The following is an 18008-nucleotide window of genomic DNA, read 5'->3' as shown; positions in this document are numbered from 1 at the left end:
AAAAATTGGAACATCCCTGCTGCTCATTTACTCAGAACAGCTGAAAATAAATCAGATTATAGGAGACTTCAGCAAAATGTAATTCCTCACATTTCAAGTTGCAGCACTTGTTTGTGTTCCTTTTGCCTCAAATCGCTGTTAAACATAAAGACTGAGGAATTGTGTTAAAAGAACAGCTTTGCTTTATAAAAATAAACTTTATTAGCTTTATTTACACGCATAATTGCAGTTAAATTGTTAACATTTAACTTTAAGTCATAAATGCCATGATAGTGTTTTTTTTCTGAAGTTAGGCAGATCAGTCCAGGACCAGCTGAGGGTTCTCTGCTGTCAGGCAGCGGTAGATTCTGGCTGAAATGTCTGGTCCAATCCTTCTTTCTTTGCCTTCTGTTTTCACTGAGAGACCAGCAAGCATTCCCTTCTTCTCCACCTCCGATCCCCAGTTCTGGTACGCCTTAAGTCAGTACATGCAAAAACAAAAACTATTATGACCCCCTTGAGCTTTCTGCAGAATCCACTCTTATTTTCAGCTACAGGTTACCTGCAGCAGGAGCTGAGGAGATGGAAAAGACTCTGCCACAGCAGAAGCCACTGCTGGGCTAACTCTGTTCAGCTGCTGGATCTGCCTGTTCCAGACGTCCCTCAGGCCGGAGCCGTCCCTCTCCACCCGGGCCCCACTGGCCCATGAGCCATCCACGCAGAACGGCAGCTCTGATGCCTCAGTCAGGAGTCTGTAGGGGTCACGTAAATAGAACAAGATTATACTTTGTTTACACAATTATGGAGGAAATGGTAAAAAGATGAGGGAACCCACTTGAAGGGGCGTTTTGACAGAGCCTTGGTTACAGCACACACATGGTCAGTCACGTCCTTCCAGCTGGCCAGAAAAACCACTGAGATGTTTTTGTAGAGCTGCAGATACACGAGCACCTAGAAATGGTTCACACTGGTGAATATTTATGAGCTCAGAGTGAAGGAACTGGAAAGAAAGGGAAAAGTTAACAGTTAAATATTGCAAATGGACCTCCTCCAAGTCCCGATTCCTCATCCCCAGTTTGCTCTGTAGCATCTGTTCTGAGAAACAATCTCCAGACTCTGTGGTCCTGTTGAGAAACCAATAATGTTTACACACAATGTTAAAAATACAAATAGTTTTCCTAGAACAGATATTTAACAAAAATAACAGGTTGTGCTTTATTTAAAAAGTCACGTTGCATTTTGCAAAATGGCTCTTCGAATATAAAAGGTTGCAGACCCAGATGTGTCTCTCTGTTAGCTCGAATCTTATAATTCTGTCCTGTTGGCAAAAATGAGTTGGTAAATGTAATTTTCTTCTGATTTGTGTTTAAATTAAAGATCAGGCATCTTAAAATGTTTCAAAATGAGGCTAAAACACTCCAGGAGGAGATAAAAATGTTCAGCACAGAGGTGCCAAAGGATGTCTACATACTGACCAGTGATCCGACTCAAAGTCCATCACCAACATAGTGACCACCATATTGGGATTCCGGTTTAGACACTCCAAAAGAGGACTGAGGACAGTCCCCATCCCCATCTCCTCCCCTTCACCATCCAACACCTGTAGTGCACAGGAAGTCAATATAAAACCACAGACGTCCCTATTGTGTTATCACAAAGAGTTTCAACAGTTTGATTACATTTTTAACAGACATCACGATGTCCACAAAGTCATCCAGTGTCAGGACCAGAACCATCTGCTCCTCCTCCACACAGGCCTGAGCGTTTTCTCCCTGCTGAGAACCGAGCAGTGATCCACAGACTGAAAACCAGTGAGTGCAACACAGCGAGGCATGAGAGGGGGGGGGGGGGGTCCCACCTGAGGCAAAGCTCTGGTCCAGGTGATGCTCCCACAAACATGTTGGCTCTCAACAGTGAACCTCCACTCCAACATGGCCAAGGTGTCCAGCAAAATATCTGAGCCATCCTGTTGCAGAAGAGCTACAGGGGTCAAAGGTCACATTATAATTCAGTTAATAAATAAATGTAAAAGCAGGATAAAATAAATGTGCATCTGTGAAACATGGAGGATGAGAGTGAAGGCAAAGGTTTAACACCTGGTTCTATGCAAACAGTCAGGCTCTTGATGCAGTTCTCTGGCCGGAGACTCTTTAGGTTTTCTGCGGCCTCTTTCCTCCTCAGCTGCTCCTGCTTCCTCTCCTCCTTCTCCTTTGCCTTCGCAGCCCTCTGTCTCTCCCTCTCCTCCTTCCTCTCCTTGGCTCTCAGTCTGTCCGCCTCCATCTCCTCCTTGCTGCGGCGTTTTCTTGCAGGGCTCGCTGTGCCGCCTCCATCAGGCGCCTCTGGACGCAAAGAAGGTAAAGTGACCCTGGGCTCTGTTGTAGCAGGGCTTTCTGCGGAGCTCTCAACCTCCTGATCTCCTCTACTGTCTTTAGTTTCTTTTTGAAAGCTCGCATCGCGGTTCCAAAGTGGTTTTATTTCATGATCGCTGTCCTCAGATTCAGAGATTTCCCACGCCTTGGTTCTGCGCAGGACAGACATCTCATGTTTACCGGGAAAACTCAATCTGTGAGCTGAAATTTACAGGAAACATCCGAGAGACGGAGCTCTGTTTGTGTAACTGCGACGGTGTCCGCAGAGGGACAAAAGTCCTGAACGCGATACATATATTTGTTTTTATGTTATTTTTATGTTATTTTGTACATTTGGAAATATAAACTTTAAAATGAATAAACAGAGCCGAATGGAGGATTAGATGTAATTCATTAGAAGTAGCAGAAGGAGGTGGGAGGGAGCCACCAGCTTCTCTCACCAAGTGGATCACAAAGCAGATTAGACACCGGCTTTTCCCTGGATCCAGTCAGAGAGCGATGATCTAATTCATTCTTCATTCATTCTTACAGTTAATTAGTAGGTTTACATTAAAATGTTATTATAAAATCTTTTTTTCAGACTATCTACGTAATACAGAAGAGGATGGGGGCCACTGGATTTTTTTTATGTAACTGATTTTTAAATTTTATCTCAGTATAATATGAGAAAAAAAGTCAGAATTCTGGCTTTAATTTTAAAATTCTGACTTCCCCCCCCCCCAGAATTTTGGCTTTAATCTCAGAATTCTGACTCTAATCTCATAATTCTGACTTTAATTTTAGAATTCTGACTTTTTTCTCAGAATTCTGACTTTAATCTCGGAATTCTGACTCTTTTTTTTTTTTTTCAGAATTCTGACTTTTTTTCTCAGAATTCTGACTTTAATCTTAGAATTCTGACTTTTGTTTTTCAGAATTCTGACTTTTTTCTCAAAATTTTGACTTTAATCACATAAATCTGTCTTTATTCTCAGAATTCCCCAGGACCGTTTTAGCTAAAAACTACATTTGTTTAATAGCTTATAATCAGTCAGTTTATATTATTAAATATCCCTATGTATCATGGGATTATTAAAATATTCTCAGAAATGTTCATGTGTAATCATATTGCCATCAACCCTTAATAGGAAATTTGTTTTAGGTTTATGTACAGATTTCAAATATATAAAACATTTTGTAGGACTTCTTAAAATCCGAATAAGTTGATAAATTCTTTTACTAACATTATTAATAGTTTATTATCATCATCATCATCATCATCATTATTGCCGTTTCAATCAAATAAATCTGCAATGTTGTTTATGTAATGTCAATAAAGTTTCAATCAGTCAAAAAAGAACGTCAGTGTGGATTTCCAAGTTGTGCGTTGCGTCACCAGCGGTGCCATCTAAGCTAACAGACCCATCCACATTACTTTAGGATCTGTGGTTTGCAGACGTCTCCTGTTGTAGACTTTTTTTGTTGTTTTTCCCAGCAGCAGCAGTCTGCAGACGTTTTATAGGATGTGAAGCATTATTCTCTCTCTAACAGATACATTTCCTGACAGTATGGCTCAACCAGCCGAAAAAGGTGAGTCTTGTTCATTATTTTTCTTCCTATTTTTCATATTTATTGTGTTTTTACCCTGAACCGCAGCGACTCGTAGCCCAGAGGACCACAAAAGCACTTCCCTGTAAATAGGGTCACTCAGTATTTTAGCCTTTAAAAACACGTGACTTGACCGGAAGTGATATAGTATATACTTTTCTTTATATTCCTTCTGTTAGTAAAGCAGATTTTCTGCTATTCGGTAAAAAAACAAAACAACAACAATAAAGCAAGTTAAATGAATAAAATGTCTACAAAAACGAAATTTCTTGTCATTTATAAGCGAAATTATTGTATTAATAATCATAAATATTTAGTTTCTTGTTCTCCAGACAATCTACCATGGATATAAAAAGCCTCATCTTAATAACTAACATGCGTGAAGACTTTTATATTAATCTAATGTCATTTTCCCCCCCATACTTATGTTGTTTTAATGGATTACACAGAAAATGCTTCACCAAAACTATTCATGCACCTTAACTTTCTGTTTTTAAGAAATTGTCTTCAATATGTCATCTAAAAAAAGAACCAATGTTTTTAAATAAAGAGGTAATAAAATGGTAGCTGATGCAGTTTTCTTATGTTTGCACACACTATTAGTATAACACTTCATGTACAGGAAGACACTAATGGACCCTATTTTAAAGTCATTTTTTTTATGTAATTTTCCATATATAATATCTTGATCGTCAACTGGATTGTAGAAGGTCTAATGATTATTTTGAAAATCGATTAATCTCTTGATAATTTTTTTTGGTTAATTGATTAATAATCGTTTAGCAAATGATTCCTTAAAGAAGACTTTTTACCAAGTTAAACTAGGTGAAACTCAAACTTTTCCACTTGAGGAGTTCTGGATAGAGCATACTGACAGACAAAAAAGGTTTTTTTTTATCTTAAGTGCAAAATATTTATATATTTTTTACAATCTTGATAAAAGTACAGCTCTAAGTGGGTTGCTTTGTGAGCTAAAGGCATGATTTAGAGTCTCTACACTCGAGTTAATGATTAATCGATTACTAAATTAGTTAACAATTATTTCAAAAGTCGATTAATCACAATCTATATATTTATTTAAAATGATTAGGCCTACATTCCCATTAATAGAGAAACTATAAAACAGAACTTTACTTTTTTTATTTTTTTTTATGGGTCATGAAACTTAAACAGCTTCAAACTGATTCAATCTAGTTGTGTTGGTGGATAAAAAAGCATTATGGATTATTATAAAGTTAGCTGATTGTTATGGACCATCTCATAATCAGGGCATAACTGTAAAGTGGAAGTAAAATTCTACATTTTTAAATTCAGTTTATTATTATTAATATTATTATTATTATTACAAATAAGCTGCTCCTTAACCACTTTAAGTCTACTTTAAAAAATCTTGATTTTTTTATTATAGGACAATGTCTAGAAAAGTTTAAGGGTTGTGAATCAACTTCGCAGTGCTCAGTATGTTGTTTTTATTATTAATTATTTTGTTTTTCTGTTTGTCTTTTTTCAGCCTATTACCGCTTCATGGTACTCTTCTTTAACTGCCTGCTGACATTTGGATCTTACTTCTGCTTTGACATCCCCAGTGTCTTACAGGATCAATTTCAAGGGGTAAGATAATGGCAGTGAGGAAAAGCAGCTTTAGTTCATGCACAGGATTAATACTTGTCGCATATTTAACACAGAGCGCTTTATCACTGGCTTGTCTCATGTTGCAGAACCTCACATGTCCCAATGCAACACTGATCAATGGGACTGTGGACTGTGTGGAGGGCCTGGGGATGAGTCCTCAGCAGTACAACCTGCTCTACGCCATATATGCTTGGACGTAAGCAGATCTCCACATTGACTCGTTTGCACATGTGGCGATAAGATGTTTTCCAAGTCAGTGACCGTATCTCCCTCTGATTACCAGAAATGCAGTCGTGGTGATTATGGCAGGGTTCCTGATTGACAAATTAGGAAATCGATGTGAGTTTGCATGCATTGATTAACCTGTGTCATGACACAGAAGACAAAAGGTAACATGCATACCGTTGTGTTTTGCAGTCGGGGTGTTTCTCTTCTCTTTTCTCTGTGTTCTGGGCTCATCTCTGTTTGCCCTCGGTTCCCACTTCAGAGGAACTCCCTACCTCCTTCCGCTCATGCTTACAGGACGTTTATTATTTGGTTCAGGCAATGGATCTTTGACCAGTAAGGGATATATATACATGAATCTTATAATCTCATCTATGAGAAAAGTTCCTACAGCCTTCTTTACATCTCCTGTGTTCTTTTAAGTTGTACAGAACCGCATCACAGCGTTCTGGTTCAAAGGGAAGGAGCTGGCTCTGGCCTTCGGTTTGACTCTGGCCTTTTCCCGTCTGGGTTCGGTTCTAAATTTCTTCCTCACACAGAAATTTGAAGAAAAATATGGCATGCAGTGGACACTCTGGGGTGGTACGTTGAAAAGAACCCGAATGACCACCTGTGAACATGTGTCCCTGTCTCAAAATGACCGTTTTATGTTTTTTTTTTTTTTCTGTATTCTAGGAGCGCTGCTGTGCGTTCTTGGCTTTGTTTCTGCGATTATAGTGAGCGCCCTGGACAAGGTCGGAATGAAACAGCTGGGCCTGGATGGAGCCATCAGAGAGGAGTCCCGCAAAGTGGTCAGTCTACCTCGTTCACACCAATGAGTACAGAAAACAGGAGAATCATTGAGCTTTCAATGATTTAAGTGAACCATTTTTATATTTGGGGACAGTAGCCGTTCTATAAAGGCATCAACAAAAGAACAAAACAAAAAACATGGAAATAGTTCATTATTGGGAGTATTAAGTGAACCAAATAGCCATTTGCTGCACTGAAGTCTCAGATAAAGCAGATAAAAACTCATCACAGTATGACTAAAGATAAAAGTGCAACATAATCATTCAAGTATAGCTGTAAAATTAATGAAATTGTTCCAAAGGATCTATTTTGTGGTTTTAGTTCTACAGGGGCCCCTGATGGCCCCTATGTGAAAGTGCACATGTTTAGGAAAGAATGATGAAACAGTATCCATCTTTGCTGAATTTAAAAAAACTAAAATTGGCTGCACAAGTGAAGCAAAATGCATCTGAGGTCAAAATTATATAACTTCAAAGGCTTATAGACATACGTTTCCTAAAAAATTGATATTAGAGTCTGGTGTCAGTCCTCTGTTAAAACACTCCTTAGGTTTCAACTTTCCAGCTTATAATATCAGGTTAATTTGGAGAAATATTTATCTTTTCCTGCCACTTTTTGCAAGGCACCAGTCCTACTGACATTAAAGCAGACCCTCAGTATAAAGCTATCAACATTTAGCCTGATATTATTATGTTTGTAGGCCTTAAGAAGACAGAGATCAGTGTCCAGAATGAGGGGGAAAAATAGTGTTTAAAACATGTTAAACTTATAACCTTCATCGTATAATGACTGTATGTGAAATGTTTGTGTTATTCCCTCTGTTTATGTGCAGAGGGTCCAGGATGTGAAGCTGTTGTCTCTCAGATACTGGCTGCTGGTCCTCACCATCATGTTCTTCTATAATGGCATTTTCCCATTCATTGCAGACGCCAGGTACAGTTAGTTCATTCTGTTTTAAAAAGACGCCGCAAACCGTCTGCTAACACAAAGACATTCTTATGTCTGACCCAGGATGATTTGTTTGTCTTTTTCCTGTGCAGCAAGTTCATTCAGGATAAATACAGCGACTACAGTCAGAAGGAGGCGGCCTACATTGCGGGGGCGGTGTACGACAGCTCACTGGTTCTCTCAGCCAGCGTGGGCATTCTCATCGTGAGCGTCTACCTTCCTCATCTGCTTTGTCTTGAATCTGCGCAGAAGTCAGTTTGGGTGCTTTGAACTTGCTGTGATTTTAGGACTATGTGGGACTTCGAGGGGTTTTCGCCGTGGCCTGCGCCATCTTCACGCTGCCCGTCTTTGGACTCCTGGCGTTCACCTTTGTCCCTCCTCTGGTCTCTACTATATGGCTGGGAGTCACCTACTCCTTTGCTGCTGTGAGTGTGAACCCGTTTTGATTAATTGTCAAATATTTCTACCTCTTCTGTTACTGAGGAAACAACTCAGGTTGCCATAAACATCTTACCATAAACATGGTAAATTTTTCAAGTCATTACGTTAAACAAGAAGGCAGCTATCTGTCTCGTTTGAAGTAGTTCAAAAAGACGTTGATAACGTTCAGTTTGTGACCAAGAGGAGCATCAAACAAGCTCACTTTTTACCTTTCAAAGACTAAAAAGAAGCCTATGACTTAAAATCTGAAAGGTTTGGCTTGCACTTGCTTTCATCCCCTCTGAATAAATAGTTTGTAAAGCTTTACATAAACTACAGCTACTACCTCATTTACACTACTCTTGAAAAACCGTGCCGAGACCGGTCCGAGCTCAGTAACTGAGATAACTTATCAAGTGTAAATGGAAAGCAAACTGAACTGAACCGAGCTAGACACAACCGAACCGAGATAACTGCAGACCACTTCCAGAGGTGGGCTCGGCTCGGTTTTTCCCTGGCTCGGTTCTCTGATAACAACAACGCATGAGCGGAACGCTTCATCTCCGTCTGGCTGCACATCCCGATTCACACTCCATTCCAGTAGTTGGCGCTAATGCCCCTCCGGAAGTTGCTTGCCAACCAACACAAAACAGAAGAAGAACAACAACTATAAACATCAACGAAAGGTTGCCGTCTTCGCCTGACCCTCCGCAAACACCGAAGTACAGCAATAATAATCAAGCATAACTATCTGAAAGTGACGGGCGCAGCCATTTTGATTTGCTTGATTCCCTCCTTCTTCGTCCTCTTCTTCTTGTGTTTTATGGCGGTTGGCAAACAACTTTTGGTGCATTACCGCCACCAACTGCTTGATTTCCTCCTTCAATACTGGCAGTAATACCGCAGATCGTCACTAGGAGGCGAGGAACCGAGATAGCGTGATGTTTAAACGGTCGTCAGAACCGAGCTCGGCCTGGTTAACTGATCCGAGCTCGGACAGGTCTCGGCATGGATCGGTTTTTCAAGGGTAGTGTAAATGGGGGATATAAGTCCTTTTACCTTTTTTTCTGCTAGCTTTGCGTATCTAGAAGCTGTTTCTTTGAAAAAGAAGCAGAAACTCGTCTTCAGTCAATTTTATTAAGGGAAATCTTATTAAAGGTGACTGAATAAAAAATTTATGCAACAGTTTTAAAGATTCCTATTTATAAAATCCCTCTAAAAGGATGAAAAATATTTGTTTTAAAGTAAAAATAGGTTTGAAGTCTGCTGAGTGTTTTTATTTGCTTTCCCATTCATGGTTTGCCTCTCTGCTGTGATCCAGGCCAGCATGTGGCCTTCCATCCCCCTGGTGGTGCCTCAGGCCACACTGGGAACAGCCATGGGCCTGGCCACCTCCATACAGATGGTGGGGATCGGGGTCTCCAATCTGATTGTCGGACAGATTTTGGGCACTAAATCAAGGTATTAAAACATTTTATTTTAGAAGCTCTTTGCTGTTTATTGCTAATCAGATTTCCAATCGTTCTCTTCTAGTGAAGCTAAGATCCCACTCTGGCGCTGGCAGAGGATGATGATCTTCATGTTGGCCAACACCATCTGCTGCATCGTGACGTCTGTGCTGCTCAACTTCGTTGACCACAGACAGGTCAGACATCTCTGTGGGCCGTCTTACAGATCCTGCAGCGCAGTACTGACATGTTTTATTTGAATGTTTCTGCAGGGTGGCACTCTGAACAAGACAACCAAGAGATCAGGGCAGACAGAGGAAGACTCGGAGCGAGAACCGCTCACCCGCGGTCAGGAGGAGGAAGAGCAACGCGAGGCCGATGGCGCCAATGTCACACCTCATTCCATCAATTCATGAGGTCTTTTGCCAAACCGTGTCTCAAAATGAAAGACTGCAAGCTGCTGTTTCCCAGATCACAAACTACTTCTTTATTTGGACCTTTTTGCTGCAACACCAGTTTATAGAAATGGAAAGGCTCTGGAAGAGCAGGTTGCATTTTTCCACCTGTTTCATAAATTGATTTTTAAAATCAAAAGTGCAATTTTATCAGAAAAATATTGAGACTTTTTTAACTTACATTTTTTAGGTGTTATTTTGGACTGAAAGGGATGCAGTTACTGGACTGGAAGATCTTATAGTTATGTTTTTATTTTGGTTAAAATGAGAGGAAAGCATTAATATTGTGGGGATTAAACAGTTAATCTAAATTATCCCTCCAGGCAATGTTTTTACAATTTTAACTCTATTTATACCGATTCCAACTTACTTCCCCTTTTTCAGGTGTTTTTTTTTTGTAACAAGCTGAATTCTCTGCAGCTTGGCCACTAGATGGCTCAATTTCTTCAAAAACACCATTAAATGTAATCTTAATTTACATTTTCAAAATCTACATCACATGTTGCTAAAGTTTTTTTTTTTTAAATAATGGACAAATGTAATAATTTAAGTACTGCAGTCATGCATTAAATTAGGATGAATTTATAATTTTAGGCATTCTGAATTTTCTCTTCATCGATGATCTTAAACTCAAATCCTTAAAGAATCTTTTTCCTGAATTTTTAGATGTTCCCCTGAAACTTCAGACATGAATCAAATGGCTAAACTACCTCATTAGCATCAGCCAAGCTCCGCTATTAAATTAGGGGTGATGAAGCAGAATCACATGTAAAGGTTGCAGGAGTTTGAAACCATTGCACTAAATATTTAGAGGATTGTTTTCATTTCATTAATGCTAATCTTTATCAGTGGGATTAGCAGAATCTGTGAGTTTCCACCAAGAACCAGGAAGATGATTTCAAGTACCTTTGAAACTGAATGCTAAGGGAGAAAATCTTGAACTATACTGAAGCATCTCTCACATCAACATGCTCTATGAGGTCCGTAGACCACCCACTGTCACAGCACCCTGTGATCCTAAACAGACGGAAGCCAAACTTCTCCTAATTCTTGTGCATTTTTACTCTAAAACATCTCTTCAGATGTGAGCATGGGTTGATAGGATCAACTTTATAAGTATTTTGCAGAATCCCACGGATGGAGCCATTAAGGTACCATTAGTCACTGACCCAGCCTATGACGCATCATTCACCATATTAAGGCTTGTAAATACTCCACAGGTACAGAAACATCTTTTGAGACCAGATCCATTAGCGCAGTTGTCTGCAGGAGTCACCTCTGCAGTGGTTTTAATAGTGGCTTAAAATGATATAAAGTAACTAATGTGATATGATAACAAACAGCAGTCTCCTTTAAAGATAATTTGATTGAATTTTCACAACAAAATGACATTAAAAGAACCAGAAATATGTTATTGGATCTGCTTTTCCTGGCATTTGCTTGGAAATTTAGCAATTTTTTCTGTTTTTTTCTTTAATTAAAAAGCTAAAAGTACAGATGAGCTGTTGGTTGTTTGAAATGGCAACAGATTTACTCTATCAGACATTTGAACACAAAAGTAGTAAGATGTTTTTGTTCTAAAGGATATATAATATTTGAAGCTCTAAACGACTTTTATCATCTGGACTCCTTAGATTGTAAAGGTTGCAGACCCCTGCATTAGCTGTTTGCAGATCCAGATGAATTATGGCACAAGGACTTGGGTTACTGGACTTGAATCTGGTGTTTATCATAATTTTACGTGCTTCCTCTGGCTTGTGTTTAGCCTTTATTTTTTATTTTTCCCCCACAGTGATTGTCAGCCAACTGTCATCACTCATGGCACGTTTTGATTATCTAATTTTGGAATCTTTTTATTAAATCTGGTATCTTAAATTCTGGCCACAAGTTTTAAAAGTTTAGCTTTAATCACCTACTTTTTGTCATCTTTGATCACCATTCTTATCACAGTTTATTTCTCTAAAGTATATATTTTTCTTAAACTGCAATACCCCGGAAAAATGAGTCAAATTACGGGTTTTATTTTTTTTTATTTTTTTTTGTCCCACTAAGTCAAATTGGTGGATTATTAATATTTCCATTAAATTCCTATGGACAGTCACAATATGCAGACCGATCAAACAGTATTTACACCCTGTATACTTGTGTACGTTTAATTGAATGTTTTAGATGTTTTCCTCCTGTGTGGGGCAATTTTAAAGGCAATCAGTCATTTTCAGCCGAGTTAATTGATTGATCTGTAATTATTTGATCATTTTTGTCCTTTTATGTCGATTACATTACCACTTTTACATCTTCTTATACATGAACTAAAGACTATGTTTCCATCTGTAATGTGCTTTGCTCTCCCTCAATGTTTTTTTTTATTAAAGCCTCACTTTAAATCCACCGTGTCTTTGCCATTCAGAGCATTTGTAATATTCCTTTCCTCTTATTTCCTGGCTTTAAAAACTACAGTTATACTCTGCAAAAACGATCAAGAAATAAGTAAAAATTTCTTAAATTAAGTGTATTTACCCTTAATTTGAGTAGGTAAATAAAAACCGACTCTTAAAAATACCAATTCTTAAAATAAGATACTTAGATAATATGAACTTGAAATAAGACAATGCAATTGTTTTTTCTTATTTTAAATGTAAATTGTCCTTTGGCAAAGTGTCTCACTTTTGTCCTCAATTGGAGAAAAAATGCACTTATTTTAAGAAAAAATTACTTACTTAGATTTCCATTTCCTGCAGTGTAAGATATGAGTCTATACTTTATCACTTCCTAAGCTGCATTTTAATGGGAGTCACCCTCTCCACTTTAAAAACAAAAGCACATGCACAACCCTGTACCCAACCTGAGAGGGAAGGCCTATTAAACGAGTATGAGAGCGTGCACAAGCCCATTTCTCCTCATGCACACTCTGTTTAAAAGTTGCTGTTTGCTTTGCTCATATGAGTTTACTTTCCAAAAGAAGATTAGCAATTTTTCCACTATGTCAGACTCACCATAGCTAAGTGAAAATGGGGAAGAGCACGTAGGACGGCCTTACGTAAACATATCACCAGAATGATTGACAATTAGATAGAGCACTTATTTTGATGATCCACCTGGAAAAAGAACATCCTCCCCTTAAACTTTTTTTATCTCATCTCTTTAGATTTCATTCATATGACTCAGGACTCTTATTGCCAAAGCCCAGGATTATTATCAGTTAGATAAAGTAGAAAAATTACAAGTAGACACAATTCTATGAGAATAAATTCAGAATTCTGAGAGTAAAGTCAGAATTAGTTAGTAATAAGTCAAGCAGTGCATAATTATGATGTGCAGGAAATTAATTCCCTGATTAACAGCAGACTAATTAGAAATAAGGGTAAAAAGGTCTAAATCCTGACCTTCAATTTCTCGTCTCAGAAGAAACTTAGAAGCAGACAGGTCAGTAATATGTCCGTGGAGAAGTTTAAAACAGGTTAAATCTCAAGCTTTGAACATCCCTCAGAACTCTGTTTAATAAGACGTGATCCTCCACCTAACCTGAGAAGCTGGATGAGAGGAGCTAAACGGCTAAAAACAATGGGCGACAGGGCCTTTCGAAGCCGCAGCTCCCCGTCTGTGGAATGCCCTCCCAGACCACCTTAGGGCCCCACAGACGGTGGATTGTTTTAAGAATGGACTAAAAAACTTTCCTTTTTAGAAATGCATACAATTGTTGATTTTAGATTTTTTTAAATAGGCTACGTATGCCTTTTAATGTATTGATTTTAATGATTGTCTTTTTACTCTGTTTTTAATGTTATGGTCTTTTAAACATGTTTTAATTTTCCCTTTTTTTTAAATGTAGCACTTTGAGATTTGAAGTCAAATGTAAAGTGCGTTATAAATAAAATTCATTATTATTCAGAGATGCAGCCATAATGACCTTAGCTACTTTAAAAGAGTTATAAGCAGTCGACAGGAGAACTTCTAGTTATGCAATCCATGAATGTGGCTTTTATGAATCAGTTTGTGGGTTCGATTCCGGCCCCGGGTCTTCCTGCATGGAGTTTGCATGTTCTCCCCATGCATGTATAGGTTCTCCTCAGGTACTCTGGCTTCCTCCCACAGTCCAAAAACATGACTGTTAGGTTTATTGGCTTTTTTAAATTGTACCTTAGATGTGAGCGTGTGTGTATGGTTGTTTGTCTGTGTGTTGCCCTGCTGCCAACTGGCCACCTGTACCCCGCCTCTTGCCCATAGACTGCCGGAGATAGGCACCGGCCCCACGGCGACCCTGATGGAATAAACAGGAGAAGATGGATGGATGAAGGGCAAGAAGAGATCCAAAAAAGTTTGACTATGAACAGAGTAAACATGAAGAGGAAGATGATGTGTTCAAAGTTCATAAGGATTAAATAATTTTTAAGATATGTTAAATACCTCAGAGACTGATCTGGAATAGGTCAATGTAGCATTTTGTGGGAGGTAAAACCTGCATGACTTCATTTCACATCAATCATGCCACCACCACCTCCTCCATGTATGCTGACTCCTTAAAATACCAGACTGTCCAGATAAACATTTCTGCACTAAGGAGGACTTCTTTTTGTTTTTTTTTTGTTTTTTTTGTTTCTCCAACTCATTTCTCTTTAAAACTATGTATGTTAGGAGGCTTTTTTCTTTCCTAGATTGTAAAAAAATAGCTTATGGAGCTTTTCATTTTTAACATTCAATAATAGAGTAATTAAATACAAACAAGATTATATAATGGTTGTTTAGTTTTAGCTTCCAGCCAAGCTAAAAGTTGACAAAGCAGATCTGAGCTGAGTTGAAACATCACTTTAATTAGAAAGTGTCTAAATTGATCAGTCCTATCTGCTTTGCTTTAAAGCCGTAAGCAGGAAAAACTAAACCCTCATCTGTTAATTTGATTGCATGGTTCTGGAGATGAATTATTGCTTGCCCAGCTGTCTGTTTATTTAAAGCAAATCCAATCATCGACCAATCAGTGTTTCTTACATGGACATCTACTAGAGTTTTGTATGGTATTTTTAAAGCCATCATTAATTTTGTGCTATTTAGTCGTAATCTTCTTAGAAATGTCAATCACTTGTTTACTGTTAGATCATGACAGTCATCAGGTAAAGGGACTAAAATGGGGAAGAGAGGGTTACCTGAGCTCGACTTCCAGGAGAATTTAAACCTCCGTTTGCCGTGAAGAGAAACCCTAAATATACCTCACCTAATCTGCTTAGGGGACTTGTGGTTGGAGTTAGTCTTTGTCCTGATGGAAAGCACACAGCCACTCACACACTGACAATGATAAAGAGTCAGAGATCAGCTTAAAAACTTGGTATCCAGCAGAGCAGCCTGCTGCATGCTTCCAAACCCACAGTCATTCTGCAGTCTGGACTGTTTGGCTGAAACATGAACAGGTCCAGCCTCCTAACCCTCAACTCCCTGGGAAAGATCTGCGGCTCCGGGAACAGCAGCGACATGGTGATCCTGGACCGGGTCAAGAGGAAGAACTCTGTGAGGCGGATGTCTATCATTGAGGACGGGCAGCTGGCCGAGGTGCTTTACCTGATCCCCAAACAGTGCATGATGGAGCAGCTGCCCTTCATCAACCCTGAGGACTACATCCTCTGTGAAAAGCTGGCTGGGATTCCTGCAGAGGTTTCAGGTAATCAGCAGTTTGAAGCTACCCCAAATCTGCTATCCACCTACTGTGTAAGATAGGAGTGGCTGATATTACTGTAGTGTTGAGCTTTACTAGAAACTTTAAACAGAGGCATGATTATTTTTTCTTTTTCTGTACCAGTTTTTCCTTTATTTTGAGTTCTAACCAGTTGAATGCATTTAGGGAAAAACGCTGCAGGTTCTCTGACAGAAGAAAGAGTTTTGAATTTATGCAGATTTTCCCTTTGAAAAGATCAAAGGATAGAGTAAAGCTCCAAATTATCCAAACTTTGGTTTAAAGTTATTTCCATCTAACCAAGAATTTTTTTCTCTTAAAAAGTGATCAGATTGGAGGACCTCTTTACCATCGCCCTAATATTTAGCACAGTCCACTTTAAATCTATCAGATTCAAGTCAAGACTCTTGATGTATGGTTTCAAAAAATTTAATAATGCTAATAGTCCAAAGGTGGTTAATTTAGGCCCTAATGTGCAAGAGATATATTGTTGTCCTTTGATGTTTGTGTCTGAACTTTATCAGATTTTTTATTTTATTTTGTCAAAAGTCAATCAAAGTGTATGATAATAGTCAATGTATAATGCAAATTCATAAGAGTCTGAGTTCTTGTTTTTATTAAAAATGAAAGACATAATTCAGATTTTCTAGTTTTTGACCTGCAGATTACGGCTCAAGAGAAAATCGTCCGATTCTGATTTCTAGCAGCAGCAGAATCTCTGCCACACATCTGATTATTTTACCGCTGCAATCTGAAAGTCTGTGCCACCTCATCAGAATTAAGGAATTATTCAGCATTACTCAAAAATGTATTTATAAGCTGCAGCTATTTAAACCTTTCCTAATATCATAAAATACATTCTGTCCTGGCAACTTTATCCCTTAAGACTTAAAGCAAATAACAGAAATAAACACTTGATTCTTTATTATTACATAATTGTTACATGATTGATTTTTATTTTTTTTTATCATGCTGGATATTTTTCATAGCTGTAGATTTTGCTTTTCAAGTTAAGGAAAAGTGCACAGCGAAGAAGAGCTTGTGCAATCTAAACATCCTATAAGATTAGCAGATTTAATGGCAGACTCAAAGAAGTTTGTTGGAGTTGATTGGAAGATAATTTATTGCAAGTGAGGCAAATGTATAGTTTGTTTCTTGCAGACAGCTCACTAGCAGTGTGCAGCATTTCATTACGAGCCAAAAAAAGCATCCAGACTCTCCAACCTGTTTTCTGACTTCTTAAAATAAGGATTTTCCAACTTTTCTATGTCACCACTACTGCAAAGGCTACACATATTAGCTAAATGTAACCAAAATAAATATATATGTGACCCATTAACCTTCTCTTTTACAGCAAAAATGCATTTTGTATCCCCCTTTAACACACAACTGGTATGAGATCAAAATAATTTTAACTATTTTTGAGAAAATAAATGTGTTAGGTATGTAATGATCTCTGAACGTCCTGCTGCCTGTTCAAAATAATAAAAAAATTAGATCACTAAAGTTCAATTCAATAAATCAGAATACACAGTCTGATGAAGCTTGTTTATCAGCTTTAAAGTAACTCGTAAAATTCACAACCTTTAAGCAGGTTCAAACCTGCTTATCTTTAGATCTTCATTTCTGTATCAGGAATTTTTCTTTTTATTAGTCTGATGTAATAATGTTACTTCTTTTTTTCATTACCTTAAATCACCATTAACAGAAATAAATGTTCCAAAACATCAGTCTGTGTTGAAGTGTGAAGTTACAGAAATATTAATGGTATTCAAATTTTTTTAAATATGACTGTATAGCTCACCTAAAGCCTTAAATTAAGCCTGATTTACTTAGGTAATCGTTTCCAAACATCTCCCAGCAGATGAGCCATTTGATTTTCTCCCTTTTCATCATGGCTGAGGTCATGGATTATACAGACAGCAGAATTTAGTATCTCCCCAGCTGACAACACACACATAACACCCACCCTCAGACCCTGTGTGTTTATAGACCTCCCCCTTTTTTCCCTTGGAGTTGCGCTGTAGTTTGTTGCTTTGTCTCTCGCTCTGAGCTCTGCTGCAGGGGGGCAACGATCAGCAGTCATGAAACACAAAGGTAAACTCTCCCACCTGTTCTCTGTAAATATTAACTTTATGGTTTATCTTTTATTTACATAGTTTCCCTGTATTGATTTCTTTAGTTTATAGTATTAAAATTTTTCCAGTCTCTTCATTCTGTTTGCTTTCAGTTTGTTTTATAATTCAGAAACAAACACTATTAATGTTGTTATTTGTCAGGACCTTGAATGAACGTTTAAATTTTTTTGAGGATTTTGGCAACAGACTACATTTAAACTATATCTTTAGATTCTTCTACATGATCTTTACCTGAGCTGTGATCAAAATGAAAAGCTAACTTCCAGTGATTAAAAACTGACCAAGTGGGTAAATGTGCAAGGACAGTAGTATTTTTTTATGATGTAAATGCAGCCTTTCATGTTAGTTTTGCACAG

At 38.1% G+C, this 18008-nt stretch overlaps 3 protein-coding genes across 12 annotated transcripts in view; 2 read left to right on the top strand and 1 right to left on the bottom strand.

The window, feature by feature from the left end:
- Positions 1-177: 177 nt before the first annotated feature.
- Positions 178-1591, bottom strand: LOC119793746 (probable crossover junction endonuclease EME2). Its single transcript, XM_038300986.1, has 4 exons — positions 1455-1591; positions 1025-1114; positions 815-930; positions 178-731 (listed from the first exon to the last, which is right to left on the bottom strand). Exons 2-4 carry the CDS (start codon positions 1067-1069, stop codon positions 527-529), a joined length of 366 nt encoding a protein of 121 aa, XP_038156914.1. The 5' UTR covers positions 1070-1114; positions 1455-1591; the 3' UTR covers positions 178-526.
- Positions 1592-2031: 440 nt separating this feature from the next.
- mfsd1l (major facilitator superfamily domain containing 1-like) lies at positions 2032-14322 on the top strand. 2 transcript variants are annotated; one of them, XM_038300982.1, is made up of 15 exons: positions 2032-2333; positions 3879-3917; positions 5446-5546; positions 5654-5763; positions 5851-5906; positions 5985-6128; positions 6216-6374; positions 6468-6583; positions 7417-7517; positions 7625-7736; positions 7820-7957; positions 9274-9413; positions 9486-9597; positions 9673-9817; positions 14080-14322. In XM_038300982.1, exons 1-14 carry the CDS (start codon positions 2042-2044, stop codon positions 9814-9816), a joined length of 1764 nt encoding a protein of 587 aa, XP_038156910.1. In that variant the 5' UTR covers positions 2032-2041; the 3' UTR covers position 9817; positions 14080-14322. The 2 variants fall into 2 exon arrangements, with proteins under 2 accessions (XP_038156910.1, XP_038156909.1); XM_038300981.1 differs by lacking the exon at positions 14080-14322 and having other exon boundaries at positions 9673-10169.
- A 143-nt stretch (positions 14323-14465) lies between these two features.
- LOC119793821 (actin-binding LIM protein 1-like) overlaps positions 14466-18008 on the top strand; it is a 31603-nt gene continuing 28060 nt past the window's right edge. For 3 of the 9 annotated variants that reach the window (XR_005282136.1, XM_038301099.1, XM_038301098.1), the window contains exon 1: positions 14466-15502. Coding sequence is in view for 6 of the 9 variants with exons in the window: in XM_038301099.1 (XP_038157027.1) it covers positions 15247-15502 (256 nt within the window). In the remaining 3 variants the exon portion in view is untranslated. Of the gene's footprint in view, positions 15503-17506; positions 17612-18008 lie in introns of those variants that run through there. The other 6 variants (XR_005282138.1, XR_005282137.1, XM_038301096.1 and 3 more) reach the window with 4 other exon arrangements.

This window comes from Cyprinodon tularosa, unplaced genomic scaffold (genome assembly GCF_016077235.1).
Source record: "Cyprinodon tularosa strain WSP-4 unplaced genomic scaffold, ASM1607723v1 ctg46, whole genome shotgun sequence".
In the NCBI taxonomy this organism is placed as follows: Eukaryota; Metazoa; Chordata; class Actinopteri; order Cyprinodontiformes; family Cyprinodontidae; genus Cyprinodon; species Cyprinodon tularosa.
This window is presented reverse-complemented; position numbering and strand designations above follow the sequence as displayed.